The following is a 16,126-nucleotide window of genomic DNA, read 5'->3' as shown; positions in this document are numbered from 1 at the left end:
ACCTCAAAGGAGTAGGCCTGGAGATGCTAGTCAGGTGGAAGCAGGTACAGTAGTCGGAGTAGGTTATACAGCTGCAGCTTGCAGCTGTCAAAGTGTAGCTTGGAGTTCCCCACTTCAGGGTGAGGCAGATTATAATATCTTTGAGGGTATGGGGAGAGGGTAGGGTTACCACTGGCATGAGCGATAGATCGTTTCCATTTTCATTCTGTTGAGTTTTAAGCTGTGTAGGGTCTCTTTTTGAGTATATCTGGTCGTCTGCCAGTGAATCTGGAATGGAGGTGCGCAATAGCGGGCAAGTAAGATGATAAAAATATGTGCATTATTTGCTGAACACTGATGGGAGAACCCACAATATACACTGAAAAATATCACGACTTCAGAGTGAGAAAATTACGTGCAAGGTGTAAAGAGAAGTTTTTATAGATTTAGGGCCGTATTTATACTTTTTGGCGCACAACTGCGCCAACGCAGTTGTGCGTCAAAAAATTTAACGCCGGCTAACGCCATTCCAAAGCGCCATGCGGGCGCCTTATTTATGAAATGACGTTAGCCGGCGGAGCTGCCTGGTGTGCGTAAAAAAAAATGACTTACACCAGGCAGCGTCGGCGTAGGGGAAAATGGAGCTTGGGCGCCAAAAAATGGGGCAAGTCAGGCTGAGGCAAAATTTTCGCCTCAACCCGATTTGCGCCATTTCTTTTTACTCCCAACCCCCATTGAAATGACTCCTGTCTTAGCAAAGACAGGAGTCATGCCCCCTTGCCCAATGGCCATGCCCAGGGGACTTATGTCCCCTGGGCATGGTCATTGGGCATAGTGGCATGTAGGGGGGCACAAATCAGGCCCCCCATGCCCCAATTTAAAAAAAAAAAAAAATACTTACCTGAACTTACCTTAAGTTCCCTGGGATGGGTCCCTCCATCCTTGGGTGTCCTCCTGGGGTGGGCAAGGGTGGCAGGGGGTGTCCCTGGGGGCATGGGAGGGCACCTCTGGGCTCCTTCCGAGCCCACAGGTCCCTTAATGCCTGCCCTGACCAGGCGTTAAAAAATGACGCTAAAACGGCTAGACGTCATTTTTTTTGACCCGCCCACTCCCGGGCGTCATTTTTGCCCGGGGGTGTAAATACGGCGCACATGCCTCGGAGTCATGTTTTAGACGGGAACACCTACCTTGCATATCATTAACGCAAGGTAGGTGTCCACGCTAAAAAATGACGCAAACTCCAAGATCTTTGGCGCTAGACGGGTCTAACGCCAAAGTATAAATATGGAGTTAGTTTTGCGTCGGAATTGCGTCAAAAAAAACGACGCAATTCCGGCGCAAACAGAGTATAAATATGCCCCTTAATTTGGCTACCACTGGCCTGCGCCAATTTTAGCACTTATTTAGAACATCCCCTCTCATCGAGATTGTTCCCCAGGGAGGGGCTTCCAAACCAGAGCTTCTAGGGCAGTGAGGTTAAAAAATATGAGATGTTGACACCTCTAAAGCACAGCTCAGGAGGTAAGTTTTCCTCCATAGACAATATAAGACAATTTACTTTGCACCTTGCACATACATTGTGTTGTAGATTGGCATTGCTTTTGGATGTTTGAGTTTGATCTCATGGGTTTTCATGCACTAGGATTGCCAATCATAAATGTTTTGAACATGTAGGATCTTAGTTCTGGCAGGAAGACAACAGTCCTCTGTTGTACTGTGTTATCACCAGGATGATCAGGGACAGTATATGATTGTGTGCATTGTTTAACCGGTCGAACGTTCTTTAAACACTATTGCTATTAAGTCCTGTTTTCACTTGCAGGAAGGTGCCAGTTTTTACTATCATTTAGTGGTCACAAACAGCATACAGTTATAAACTCCTGTGGATTTTATTATTGTCACTGTGCATTGCACGTTTGTATTTTTTTCATTATGTGAACTCCCATTTGCACTATAAGTATATTTATGTGTTTGAGCAATTATTAAAGTGTTGCATGTGCATAATTGTGGCTGGACGTTCACATCTTTGTTGCAACTATTTGTTGTTTGGTACATTGATCAACCTACGCCACCTTCCTTGATTCTGGTCTTCACTCCTTGTACAATTGGGGTGTCAAATAGATTTAGGCGATTATTTTATATTGGGTGAGTGCGGACTGTGGGCGCAAGGGAGGACCGTACGGCTCCAAGTGAGTAAACACAGTGAGCGACCTCGACTCTTTTTAGGCAGGCCTGTTTCCACCAAGGAAAGTTTGAGAAAAGTAGTACAAACTGTTGCATTTTACAGCATGATGTTAAGAAAATTGAGTTAAAAACGTCGTGTTTCCCAGGGTTTCCTTCTTTATTCTTCTTTATTTTTTTATTTGATTCCTTCTGTCCTTATCTTTCTTTCCATCTTTTATGCCTTTTATGTACATTTATTTCCTTATTAGATTATTTCATTCGCGTTTCCTCTTTCGTTCTTTTTACTTTATTCATCTTTTTTATTTCGTACTTCCTTTTTTCTTTTCTTCTCGTCATGGTTCTTACCACCTTTCTTCTTTTCTGCTTAACAGTTCTTACCACCCTTCTTTCTTTCTACTTTCCCTTCCTTGTTTTTTCTTCACTTCTCTTTCCATCTGCCATTCCTGTGCTTCTATTCAATCTTACTGTATGCCTTCATTCCATTCGGCCTCATTTCTTCCTTTCTTTCCATTTTTCTGCACGTTCTCGGTCCATTTGTCTCTCATTTGTTATTTTGCCATTTTCATCATTCTTTTTTAGGGTTGAGCCTATGAGTGCATGCGATTGCTTACAACACTGTTGTTCTCAATAAAGGACCTGCAGCCCACCAATTGCTGACGACTTGTTGGCTCCAGTTTCAGTCTTTTTTTCTGCCTCCTTGCTGGTCAGTCAGCCCAAAGTCAGTTCCATTTGCCGCGGTGGAGCAGGGGCAGATTCATCAAACTTAAATAGTGACCATGCGCTGCTCCCGAAGTGATTCCAGTACTATTTCTTCAACTCCTCCCCTTGCCAATATTTTTCTGACCTATTTCTGCTGGTGTTCGAGCTTTGTGCAAAGTAATTCGTAAATGTTGTAAAGTGACACAATCAGACCTACCAGACTAGTGATACCAGTGCAAAAGATACTGAATAATGATTAAGAAGCCCAGCTACCTTTCAACAACAAAATATGCTTATAAATCTACTGCTGACCATTGTACAGTCTGCGATGTCGTACATTAGTCAGTAAACACAACGCTGGTATTTTTTTAAGCAAATTGCAGCAGGTGAGACCGCCTGGCCTCTACATATAGCGCCTTGATGCAAACTTGCTGCTCTGACTGCCTGTAACAGTACGGATTGCCAGCTGTAGGTGGAATGGTTGCTATACCTGCGCGCCCTAAGTAATGGAGAGCGTGATTGGCAATGCACTTAATTAGAAGGATGTAAAGCAGCGCGGGCCTGCCGGGACTCCTACACCTTTTAGACAACTCGAGATCTCTGCACTGGATGCAGTAGTCCACTGAGCTAGCTTACTAACAAAGATATATGTGATGAGTCCCTGCACATGCCTCTACTCTTTTTGGTAGAGTTAAAGCAGCAGCACTTGGGACTTTTTTATTTTTTTATTTTTTATAAAACACCCTTTCAAAATGTATTCCCCATAAGTGTTGGTGAACAATGAATTCCCCTTCCATGTCCCAAAACATCTCATGCGTATTTGTGGGCTGGCAGGCAAATCACTGTTCTCGTTCATCCCATGTGAGTGACTCCAGATTTGACTTGATTTGATGGGTCTAACACACAGCGCAAAGTAACTCGTTTCTAGGCCCAATAGTGCGAAGGGAAGTCCTGGCCACAGGACGGGAGAGGCTTCAAGAGGGTCAGAAAGTTCTTAAACGCGGACAGGTGGAAAGCAGACAAGTGCAAAGCAGTGGGAGCTTTTACATTCGCAGTCAGTCTTCTTCCACTTATTCTCGCATGTTCCAGAGAAGAAATTCAGCAGGTCTCGTATGTCGCATCTTTGATAAAGTTGCACCGCCACTTTAAACACTAAAAGATCCGGCAGATAATATAATTGGCACTTTGCTTATATTTGAAGTCCAAAGTTCTCGTATGTTTGTTTTCTGAACAAAAGTGTGATACACTTGCTGACCAAAGCCCATATATATATATTTATATATATGTATATATATGTATATATATATATATATATATATATATATATATATATATTTGTGTGTGTGTTTGTGCATTATGTATGTCAAAAAAATAGAATGATGTCAAAGGCCAGACCTACCAGACCTAAAAGTAGATATGGTTGATTCAATACATGGGAGAAAGAACAGGTCTTAGTTCCCAATCACATTTATCACAATATCTAAATTACTACAAACCAAAGGGAAGAAGTAAATTAGATGATAGACAAAGACAGAGAAGCCAACACACACACCACCACCACCATGATCAGCCACACGCACACAATCAAAAAATACACCTAATTATGCTTAGATTAGAAAAAACACATCAAATACAATGACCTCCTTAAAACTTCATGTATCAAGTTAAAAAGAAAGAAATTCCATTTAGTACATAACCTGTAAGAAGACTTTTAGTTTCTATGTAAAGTACTATATGATAATCTATTAATATAAAGATCTGGCTTGCTCTAAAACAGCATACAGATGTTTAATGACAAGAAACAATTTATTAGTAATGATACCTGAGATTATAAAAGCATGTTAACACCTATAACTACAGATTTCCAGATTCAAAAGAACAACACTAGTTTACCATAATTTAACTATTGAAGTAAGAAATTTCAAGACTGATGGGAATAGTTGTAATGATCACAAGTAATCTCTGTTTAGTACCTCTGTAGGCTCATAAACCTGGATTCGCGCTTGGTGGTTACAATATTGACAAATGTAACTGTTACCTTTGCCAACTCTTCCAGTTATTGTACTTTCCTACAATGGCCCAGTTTTACACATAGCACTCTAAGTCACTCCACATTGTGACACTATACTCAACACTGCACCACTACACACTATGGCACTCTATGCCACTGGACTCTACTCTACACCACCCCACTCTATGCCACTGCAGCTCTTTGCCATTGCACCCTACACCACTTTATGTTGTGCTGCTGCACTCTACGCCACTCTACTGTGTGCCACTGCACTATACACCAATGTATTTAACACCCCTTTACTGGAAGCCAAGGCTCACTAAACACCACTTTAGTGAAACCCAAGGTTCCCTAAACATCTTGACATTCTATGCCAACTGCCAACTACTCCGCGCCACAACACTCTATGGCAAGTACTCTGTGCCACACCACTCTGTGCCAACTACTCAGCTCCAAGACACTCCACAACATGACGCTCTACTCTGCATATCAGGATGTATTATTTGTCCCCCTTTATTCTGTTTTTTGGATCCCACATACTGTGACCATTGTCTATTTTATTTATTTTGCAGTTTTAGTAGCGTTATAAGGTATGCACCATACCCAATGAGTGGCAGAGCACTTTTTGGATTTTCAAGTCATTGCCAAGAAGCATGAGGGGGTAAGTGACTAGAGTCTGAGAACTTAAAACGTTACACAGGAGTTTCAAAAGGAACAATAAATTATGCAAGTTGAACACTTCTGAGCTTTTGTCATGGATAAGAATATAATAGGCTTAACATGTTTTGACAATAATTACAAAATGAGGTATTACAGCTATAGGCTAATTAAATGTTCATGAGAAGTGATCCTCCCATGCTCAGCCACTCCTACACATACAAGACATTTCAGCGCAATACAATCCAGCTTCTGTGTGCTTTGTTTCAAAAGTTCACGTTAAAAAATGTTCCTGGAACAATAGTCTCTTCATTTCCCTTTTGAAGGCTTTCTGGGAGGGTTGGTTCTGATGGTGGGTGGGGTGGAATTCCACAACTTAGGCGCACTTCAAGAGAATGATTATTGGAGGGTCCTTTTCCCTCTGCAGACAGAGTATTTCAGCATGAGGGTGTCTGGGTGTCTACGCCTCGAGGTTGTACCTGACTGCCTGAGATGACCAGTTTTTGTATAGTTTATCCATATTTCTATCTCTAATTTTGCTCAAAAATTTCTATTAATGGTTAGATATAAAAGTGGTCTCACATTTAGAGGATATAGATCAAAATCGATATTTCGACTTTATCTGGGAAATAGCATTGGCAAAGGCAATAGGCCTAGCTTGCATTTTAAAGCCTATTTAAAACATTGCCTGCTGCGTTCAAATAACTACAGAAATGATTGCGTTCTGTTTATGATGTATCTATGAGTTAAATAATTTAATGTGTGGTGATTCTGTCTATTGTGAAATAGTCCTTCGTGAAGTGGAATTTAAGGACCGTAGGATAATGAATGATGCGCCAAACAGACATTAGCATAGCTAAATGAAAAATACTTCTCTGGGTGTAGCCTCAACCTACTTCAAGTATATTTTAAAGAACTGTTAACAATAGGTCATGTAGTGGATGCATAATGACAGCATTGGATGTTATGTTATGTTTTATTTAGTTGTTCCAGTCCTATTTACTGTGCAGCACGTGCATCCTTAGTGCTGCTTGGGCCTCTGACTCTAGATCAGATCACTCGAAGGCACAGCTCAAAGAGGGCATTTGTTTCGTTTTTTTAATGTCCTGAACAGCAGGTGATCATGTTATGACTGGAGGGTACCTTTCAAGCTGCTCCACGCCTGTAACCTTTGAGCTGAGAGTGCAACGTCATGCTTTAAACATGTTTAATCTAATCTTACAGCAGCCAACTGATTTGTAATTGAAGATCCCTTCCACTTGGGATTCCTAATGTTCCAGTTGATAAGGTATGTGGACTGGCATTTTAGTGAGGTCTACATATGGTTGGTGTGTGTCCCTTTAAGGCAGAGATTTAGCAATCAAAGCATTTTGAACATGAAACCCGGGATTGAGGTCTACTGGGCCTCAGACCTCTTTCTCAGCATTAGTTACCATTAGCAGGCAGAATCTTGTCTCATTAATACTATTGTGAAAGGGTTTCTGCAAATTCTTGATGATATCACTTTACGCTGTCTCAACACAACTCAAGAAGAACACAGAGAAACAAGGTGGCCAGGTTCCAGTGTGGCGCTGTGAAAAAGCAGGGTCTGAGTCATGGCCCTTTCCTTTGTATATCAGGCTCCAATTTTTCTACATGAATGCTCATTCTGTGGCTTTCAAACACACTGTCTATTTCTGGACGTTTGTAGAACCTAACTAGAAATCAAAAGCCGCACTAGCAAAACTGTCACACCATCCCCCGATGCGCCAAGTGAAAAGGTGTGGTGACCCCCACCCGTCTACCAGATAACTTTGACGAGCCTCCTCTCACGATATTGTAAACATATTATGGCCTAACAGTATAGTTTTCATCACATTATTTAAAATATAATGGTTACAAAGCCATCTGTTTGTTGGGATCTAATCTAATATGAACAAGTTGTTGTAGCATAAATTTTAGTTTTGCTTTAGTGGCACAGAAGTCAGCACTAGGCGACTATATGTTTGCATTAAGAGCTCAACTTATATAGTTGCACAAATATGTATTTTGAAAATGTACACATTTTAATTGTGGAAGACATTGTGCCTAAATGGCAGGCGCTGTGCCTATCATATCCTGATATAATGTTAACCTTATTTATTAAGTTTGATTTATATTAATCATTAGAATGAATTATTATGAGTAGAAATGAACATGATTTTTGTTGATTTATGATTAATTAGTTTAAAGTTACACAGGTGCAGAAAAATAAACGCACATCTCTGTCATATCTAATGTAATGCGTTAGCAAAGTTTGCAATTAATATTGACATGTTCTTGCTTATTTTATTAAATATTATTAACTATGAATTCATAACTTTGCATAATATGGGGGTCATTACGACCCCAGCGGTTGGCGATAATGTGGCGGTAGAACCGCCAACAGGCTGGCAGTACTTACCGCCACATTATGACATTGGCGGGTTGGCTTCACCACTCTGCCCCCACAGTGGTAGCAGCCGCAGTGCTGGAGATATTCATCTTCAACCCGGCAGCCGCCATTGTGTCGCCTGCGAGATTATGACCCCGCCTACAGCCATGGTTTCTGTGGCGTTGGTAACGCCACAAAAACCGTGGTGATAGGCCATATCAGTGACAGGGAATTCCTTCCCTGTCACAGATAGGGGTCTCCCCCCCACCTTTCCAGATACCCCTCCACCCCACACCTCTCCAAACCCCTATCCCCCTACATCCACACCCTTCAAACACACGCACACACACGTATACACACACTCATTCACACGTATATACATGCATGCATACATCCAATCACACACACGTCCACGCACACTTCCAAACATATATGCAGACATGCATTCACATTTCACAACATACACACACTCCACGTCCGTACATGCACACGCACATTCAACACTCAAAACACACCCGCATTCACTCACACACATACATTCACACACCCCCACACACACACAACACACCCTCCCCTGTCAGAGACCCGACTTACCTGGATCCAGGGGGTCATCCGGCAGGAGACGGGACGGGGCGCTGCTGCCGCCAGCAGCACCCACCAGCAGAACACCGCCGGACCGTATCATATGTTATGATACGGCTGGCGGCGGTCTACTGGCTTGGCGCTGCGGGTGGTAGCAGCATCACCTTACCGCCATTCGCCAGTATGGCCACAGACGGATTTCTGCCATTCTTGTGGCGGAAATCTGGCTGTGGTCATATTATGGCTGATGGCTGATAGCCGTGGAGACGGTCGATTTTTACGGCCGATGTTGTAATGACGGCCTATGTGTTTTATTAATAACGATATTAAGCATTTCATTTCTTGCATTAGCATAATTAGGCCTGAAGTTCTTCATATTGCATTATTATGAAATGGGGAGTCAACCTTTTTCTTTTAACATGAATTTTTCCATTAGTCTGTTTCATATGAATAGTGAAGAGTTCTATTGTATTATGTGTACGTTTTTCATTTATTGACCTTGAATGTGGTACATCGAGAGCTGGAAATTCTGAATTAAAACAGATCTTATTGTTTAATCATCAGGGCTTGGGCGATGACTGGAACTGTTGTGAGCCATGGGAAGATGTTGGAAAGTATCAAATAATGAACAGACTTGCTAGTTATTGCCGGTGTCTCACAGAAGGAGACATGGCTTCACGGAGACCTGGGAATCTTCGTTGTTGTTGCAGATTCATCTTGTGTTTTAATTTCAATTGAATATTGCCCATTTGCATAAAAGTGGACCCATCGGATTAACCAAACAAACAGTTCAAAGTAATTTAGTACAGGGATGGACTAAGTTTTGGTTAGTCCTTTCTTGAGTCTTGTCCAGAGCAGAGCCCCTTTGCATCTTGAACTGTTAATTAGTCCCCTTGGACTTTTCCTATATGAAGCCCCTGTTCTTCACTTTTCCCCGGATTGTGCATCTAATGGAGCTTGCCAGGGATTGACTGTTTTGTCGACAAATCTGAATTGTATGCTGATCCGAGTCGAGTTATATTCAAATGCAATGTTAATTGTCCCCTTTGTCCTCTTTATTGAGTTAGTATGTTAAAGCTTGCTTTTTATTTTTGTAGTTAGATTAACTTAGCTTGATATGATGACTTTTCCAAATTATTTTTGTCTTCTTTTTCTTTGTCTTTCTGCCTGCATGTGTTAGCCTGTCCCCCTCTAATCTGATACAGTTGATGTGTAAAATGTGCTTGACTAATGTCTTCAACTAATGATTTGAAATCTGTTTCTATTGCACAAACTGTTTCTTTGCTAGTATGTGTAATCTTGTTTAAATGCCTAATGATTTTGATGTTTTGCAGATTAAATTTGTTTCATAGATTTGGTCAGCCTATGTTTTTCATTTATTTGTAACCTGATTTTGCGCACAGTTTACTTTACTTTGGCTCTGTGGTTGTATTAAAGCTGTGAAACTTTTCACAGATTGGAGGTTTGTTTCCGTGGCCACATTGGTCATGGTGTTTAAATTTGTTGTTGTGGTGATTGAGACTGGAATGATTGTGTACGGTTAACCATTCCCTTCACTGGGTGATGTGTGGCGCATGGGTCACCCACACGACAGCGAATACTCATTCTACTCCCCTGTACATGACCTCCATACTAGGATAGATATCATATTTAGCTTCACTAACAACGGACCCCTCCTAGATCACTCAGAGTACCTAGCAAAAACACACTCAGATCACAGCCTACTGACAGTGATACTTACTTGGGGTTTACCGCGACCCTCCATACCTACAAACGGAGGCTTTATTGGATCCTCTGTTCCGGGAGTCGTTATCGCAAACCATCCAACAATACTTCCTAACAAACGCTGGCTCAACCTCTTCCCAGGCGATAGAATGGGAAACTCATAAAGTGGTAATCCGAGGTCACTGCATGGCTGCTACCTGGGAAGTTAGCGGCAACTATTGCGTGACCTCTCTGATAAAGAACGAGACTTACGTCAAGTAGAAATACATGATGTGAGGCGAACTGTATCGCCATCACAACTCCGTCAGCTCTGCGTTCGTCGACACAAAGCAGAATCCACCTTAATTCACCACGATTATCGTACACGAATGGCTCTACAACATGCCCAAAGAGATCGCTCAGGCAAGGTGCTTGCCTGGCTTCTCCGCAAGGTGCACTGTGGTACACCAGCTATGTCAATTAGGGCGCAAGATGGCACAGTAGCCACTTCACAATTGGCTATCAATGACACTTTTTGTAATTACTACCGATAGTTATATGAGAAACCGGCTGACCTGGACGTGGGCTGTATACATGATTTTTTGCGAGGCGTGTCCCTCCCTAGACTCACAACCCACAAAGTATTATTATAGAGGAACCCATACAATTAGAGGAGATCAAAATGGCTATCACGCAAATAGCCTGCAACAAAACGCCAGATGGCTTACCATTGAATATTATGCTACGTACTCCACCATCCTTACCCCTCGACAATTGGAGGTTTATCACAAAGCATTTGAGCAGGGCTCCCTACCACACTCTTTGCGCGAGGCCCTGATTGTTGTTTTACCTAAACCGGGGCGTGACGCAATGGATGTACGGTCCTATCTCCCTTTGTCCTTACTCAACTTAGACTGTAAAATACTAGGAAAGATACTAGCTAACCGAATGCTCCCTGTGATGCACACATTAGTACACAATGACCAGTCAGGCTTTATACCAGGTCGCACCACATTTCTTAACATCAGGCGCCTTTTACACTTGATCCACAATACGCCAACCGGGGACACACATCAAGTGGCAGTCTCTCTAGACATAGAGAAGGCCTTTGACACTCTGGGATGGGATTTCCTCTGTGCATGTCTAGAAAAAATGGGATTCAGACCTCATCTTTTACGATGGGTTAAAACGCTATATGGAGAACTATTGGCTAGGGTGAAGACGGGCCGGGTGATATCGAGCTGTTTCAACAACGAGGGACATGACAGAACTGCCCGCTGTCGCTGCTCCTCTTTGCCTTGGCCATGGAGCCCTTGGCATGCTACCTGCGTAACCAAGCTGAAGCCTGGGGGATATGGAATTCGCAACGGTTCCACGTTGTATCCCTCTATGCAGACGAGGCTCTCATTTATATTAGATATGTACGCACTACACTATTTGAGCTAGAACAACTGCTGACAAGTTTTGGGTAGATCTCGGGTCTCCAAGTAAATTGGCCTAAATCATGTGTGTTCCTGTTGGCACTGTGCCGCCCTCTCAACAGACCTACTAGGAGCAATTCCCACCTGCAATGGCAATACAATACTTTTAAGTATCTGGGAGTTAATATCTATCACACATCAAATGACCTTCTTGAAGGCAATTTACATAGGGTGATAGCGAATATCCGCTCATCACTTACTTTTTAGCAATCACTACCATTATCACCGAACGGTAGGGTGGCAATATCCAAGATGTTAATCCTACCCTGGCTGCAGTATTTTTTCTCGGCATTACCTATAGAGGTACCGCGCGCCTTCTTTAAAACATTGGATAGCTTGCTTTTAGATCTGATCTGGGGGGGCAGACTCCGGAGAGTAGCCCTTTCCAAACTCCAAAGGCTCCTACAGGAGGGCGGACTGGGTGCCCCACATTTCGAGACACATTATACAGTGGCACAATTGCAATGGCCGACTTCGTGGTTAGTTTCCCCACTAAACCTGGAAACACGAGACATACAACCTCACCTGGGGAGCGTTGTGATATACACTTGGCTAACCGATACCAATAGATCTGATGGCACTATTACCCCACAACTGAAAGTTGCACACACATGTTGGCACCGTTACTTATACTTCAAAGGGCCTCACACCCCCTACTCACCGGAGATCTCAATATGGGAAGTTCCAGGGATAAAACAGAACACACAAGCCCATGCCCGCGCCCATTGGATGGAAAAAGGGGCCACCCACTTGGGACACCTCTTTTCGGAGGGTACGCTTAGATCCTTCCCAGAAGTGATCACAAACTACTACATTGCACCGGGACAAATTATCACTTGTCATACTATACTACAAGGGATGCGCAGCTTCTGGGGTACAGTGTCTACTGGACCACCCACATCTCCTCCATTACACTCCATTCTATCAACCAGGACAACTAAACGCACTATCACCACCCTGTATACAGTGCTGCATGCGCCAGACAGTAACCTCTTACAAACAGCACATGAAAAATGGAACACGGCGCTGCCACAATCACTGACTGCACTGGATTGGGACACAGCGCTTCACCCAGTAAGGGAAATATCCCGTAATGCCAGGGTCAGGTTCACCCAATTTAATTATGTACATCACGCCTATCTAGATCTTCAATGCCTCTATCACACGTACCCTACACATGAGCCGGTTTGTCCATGTTGTACCTCCCCCTCTGTTGGTTTTTACCATATGGTGTGGGACTGTCCAGTCTTACAGACTACTTGGCACAAAATTACCGAGTTGATATTGGAAATGAATGCTCATCCTCTACCTGTGACACCGACTTCCTGTTTCCTAAGCATTCACACAAAAAAGAAAGGAGATAAATACCTTCACAGGTTCATTGACTTAGCATCTGTGCTATTCAAACGCAGGATAGCCATGTCATGGAAATCTCCGACTCCCACTTCCATATCGCAATGGTTAAAAGACTTATTGCTTTGGCCTAAAGCAGAATCCTATCATCTCCGATGGCTCCAAGCCGGGGGCATCCTTTACACGGGAGTAGAATGCTGGGACTCCCTGGTTCTGAAGGTGGAGTCCAAAAAACGATTTACATCCACCCTGAGACATGTGATCATCACTGGTACACACATTACTACTCCACACCTGTATACCCATTCAATTGCCAAAGGTGAATACTTGTGCTGCCAATCCCCTCTTCCCTTGGAGACTCCACAGGCCAGAATACACTGCAATCATTCTATCCCATAGTATTGTATACAACTATATTTCTCTCGTATGGTTAACAGCTTTAATGTTATATAAAATATATGTTTGTACACTAATATGCTCTTTAGAACACTAAGGAAAACTCCATTACAATATTTTCAGAAAATATGTAATTTGTCATTACCCGCAGCACTGTTAATTGGAACAACGGAACATTATTTTGTATTGTATCACTCAAAGTTTTTGAAAATCAATAAACAAACGTAAGGGAACCATGCCCTTCACTGGGTCCAAAGATCCCATCAACCTCGGGGTTAAGCGTTTTTTAATACTGACCGGAAGGGGAAAACGCATTAGTAGAATCTACCACAGTAATAATGAATGAGGAACACTACTTGTCCATAGCAGGGAGTCATGTTGTTATTTATGAGAAAACTGTACTCCTGACAGAACAAGAACCCATTGGCACCATCTGATAAGAGATGTTTTATTTAAGCCATTCTTCTCTCAGACTGAATGTAAGAAGTTGCACAGGCACTTGCTATGCTGTCCATATATTCCAAATGACACTGGGTACTGCAAGGGCATTATACTGTTAATAGGACAGTATGTATACAGAGGTATAAGGATTTAATGGGAAGCAAATATTGACATAACACCAGAATTCTCTGTGCGACAAATATAGTTATAATGGACGTATAGAGCACTTCTGGGCATCAGTGGCATACTCTGATTACGATCGTCCTCCCCTGCAAGTCGTCATACTTTCAGTGAGAGTAGGTAACCCTACCTGGAAGGCTGAAAAACACTTAAATCTTTAAATATTACAAGTCAAAATCCCAATAATGAGTGTAACAGACAGGTATAGTAGTCCGCTCTCCTTTCAAAGACAAACTTCATTTTTGAAATTTGATATTTTTATGATAACATGAAAGTGATAGAGCATACCTCACTCCTCCTCTCCACACTTCATGCTCTTTCCTGGTGTACTTGACAGTGCGCCATACAACCTTATGCATGCAGCTATGCTAATTCAACTTGGCCTTGTGATTGGAGACACTTCAAGAGTGTACAAAAGGTGTGGATGACTGTCCTACCCAAACTATACCATCCATGCGATGGTATTAATCAGTTAATGGGATTCCTGCCTTGGTCTTAACCAAGTGTGACCAACTCACACAATAACTTCCTTGCCATGGTCTTAGTCAAGTGTGGCCAACCTGCACGGTACCATTCTTGGTGTGATGATATTAGTAAATACTGTTGAGTTCCCAACACCACAGCAAAGATAGGTATACAAAATCTTTATAGGTCATTTTGTTTTTCTCTGCGCTGTGAGATAACTGCACATTTTGACCCACATACCTGGTGACTGGAGTCCAAACTGGTTGCAAGGAAAGCCTAGGATAGAGAAGGACGCATCCTTGAAGGTGGTCATCAGTCTATTCAACACAGGAAACTGGCAAAGATAAAAGAGTATATTTATTTGACAGAGTTCACACTTCAGAAAATAACTTATGTCGTCTAAATATCTGAAAGTTATTCAAAAGCATAAAAGTTATGCAGATTAGTCATGTCAATTTGCTACACTTTCTGAAATGTTACAATACAGAAGAAACATGGGTTTGGCTGAATTCTACAGCAAAAATTTGACTTCCATTGGATGATATGCAGTTGTTGTTTTGATTCCTGTTCATCAGCAATAAAAATGTAATTTTCAAGACAGTTTGAAAATGGAAACCCATGAAAAATGTTTCTTTTTCTAGGGGCAATGTATGTTCTTTGAAGACCCACACTCATTCTAATAATTTAGAGGAATGTTGTTGTGGCAAGCACCTATGAGGTAGCTTTTTAGATCTGTCTTGACAGCACATCTGTCACCACACCTTATGTGTTCAACAAAAAGAGCTTTCAGAGTACCATTGAGAGTAGCTTAGGCTCCACACACATGTTGCTTCCTTGAATACAAGATTTGATTGGGCCAAAGTTCTGTGCTTCCACTGAAAACAGGGCTTACACTGCACCTTTTGGCTTGCGGCAAAGCTTATATTTATACAGCAAAGCAGAGACTGTTGTGGAAACTCAAAGATCATGTGTAAAGGCCAGATCTGTTTATTATGAAATGTTATGATAGAGGCAGTAGGCCAGTCCTATATATTGTGAAAAGTATAGGATAACATCAGGTCACGTAACAAAGAAGCCCCACAGCCCCCAAAGTGCCAGGGACCACTTCATAGTTTAGAGAGAGGCCCCTCAGCCCAGACAGACTGGCCAGTTGCTAAAAAAAAAAAAAAAAAAAACATCAACATTGTAGTGAGTGAGGATGGTTGAATAGTCTGTCTATGTTCTGGGCCCCTTTCACTAATGGGTTCTTATTTCTCCCAATGACTGCCTGTCCTTTAAGGCCTGCAGACTGCCACTTGCTGAAGGTACAGTAAGTATGACCTCAGGACAGTAGATTCCAAGAGCTTTTCTCCTCTCCCACACAGACCCAACCACACCTATACTTGCAGCACAAATTGGCTTGGTGAAAGTGTTTACGTTTATTTGGAGTGGGCTGGGCTATATGTGGCCTGGTATGCGCGTTCCGGTGTGCATCACCCTGCTTGCCCAGCCGATGCCCTTACACAGTGATGGCTTTCCTGCCTCTCGCCCACTCTGCCTACCGAACTCTGTTCATTTCTCGGGCACAATTTATTCCAGGCCGTTAGTAGTACTATAGCTGGT

At 42.4% G+C, this 16,126-nt stretch overlaps 1 protein-coding gene across 1 annotated transcript in view; it reads right to left on the bottom strand.

Annotated features, from left to right (window-relative positions):
* The window catches only part of LOC138302107 (glutathione peroxidase 3-like), an 83,925-nt gene that overhangs the window by 48,884 nt on the left and 18,915 nt on the right, over window positions 1-16,126 (bottom strand). Inside the window, exon 3 of the mRNA XM_069242487.1 lies at window positions 14,765-14,858. Coding sequence (XP_069098588.1) covers window positions 14,765-14,837 — 73 coding nt within the window. The 5' untranslated portion in view covers window positions 14,838-14,858. The remainder of the gene's footprint in view (window positions 1-14,764; window positions 14,859-16,126) is intronic.

The sequence above is a fragment of the Pleurodeles waltl genome, chromosome 6 (genome assembly GCF_031143425.1).
Source record: "Pleurodeles waltl isolate 20211129_DDA chromosome 6, aPleWal1.hap1.20221129, whole genome shotgun sequence".
NCBI lineage: Eukaryota > Metazoa > Chordata > Amphibia > Caudata > Salamandridae > Pleurodeles > Pleurodeles waltl.
Note: the sequence above shows the minus strand (reverse complement) of the source record. Positions and strands in the feature narration are given on the sequence as shown.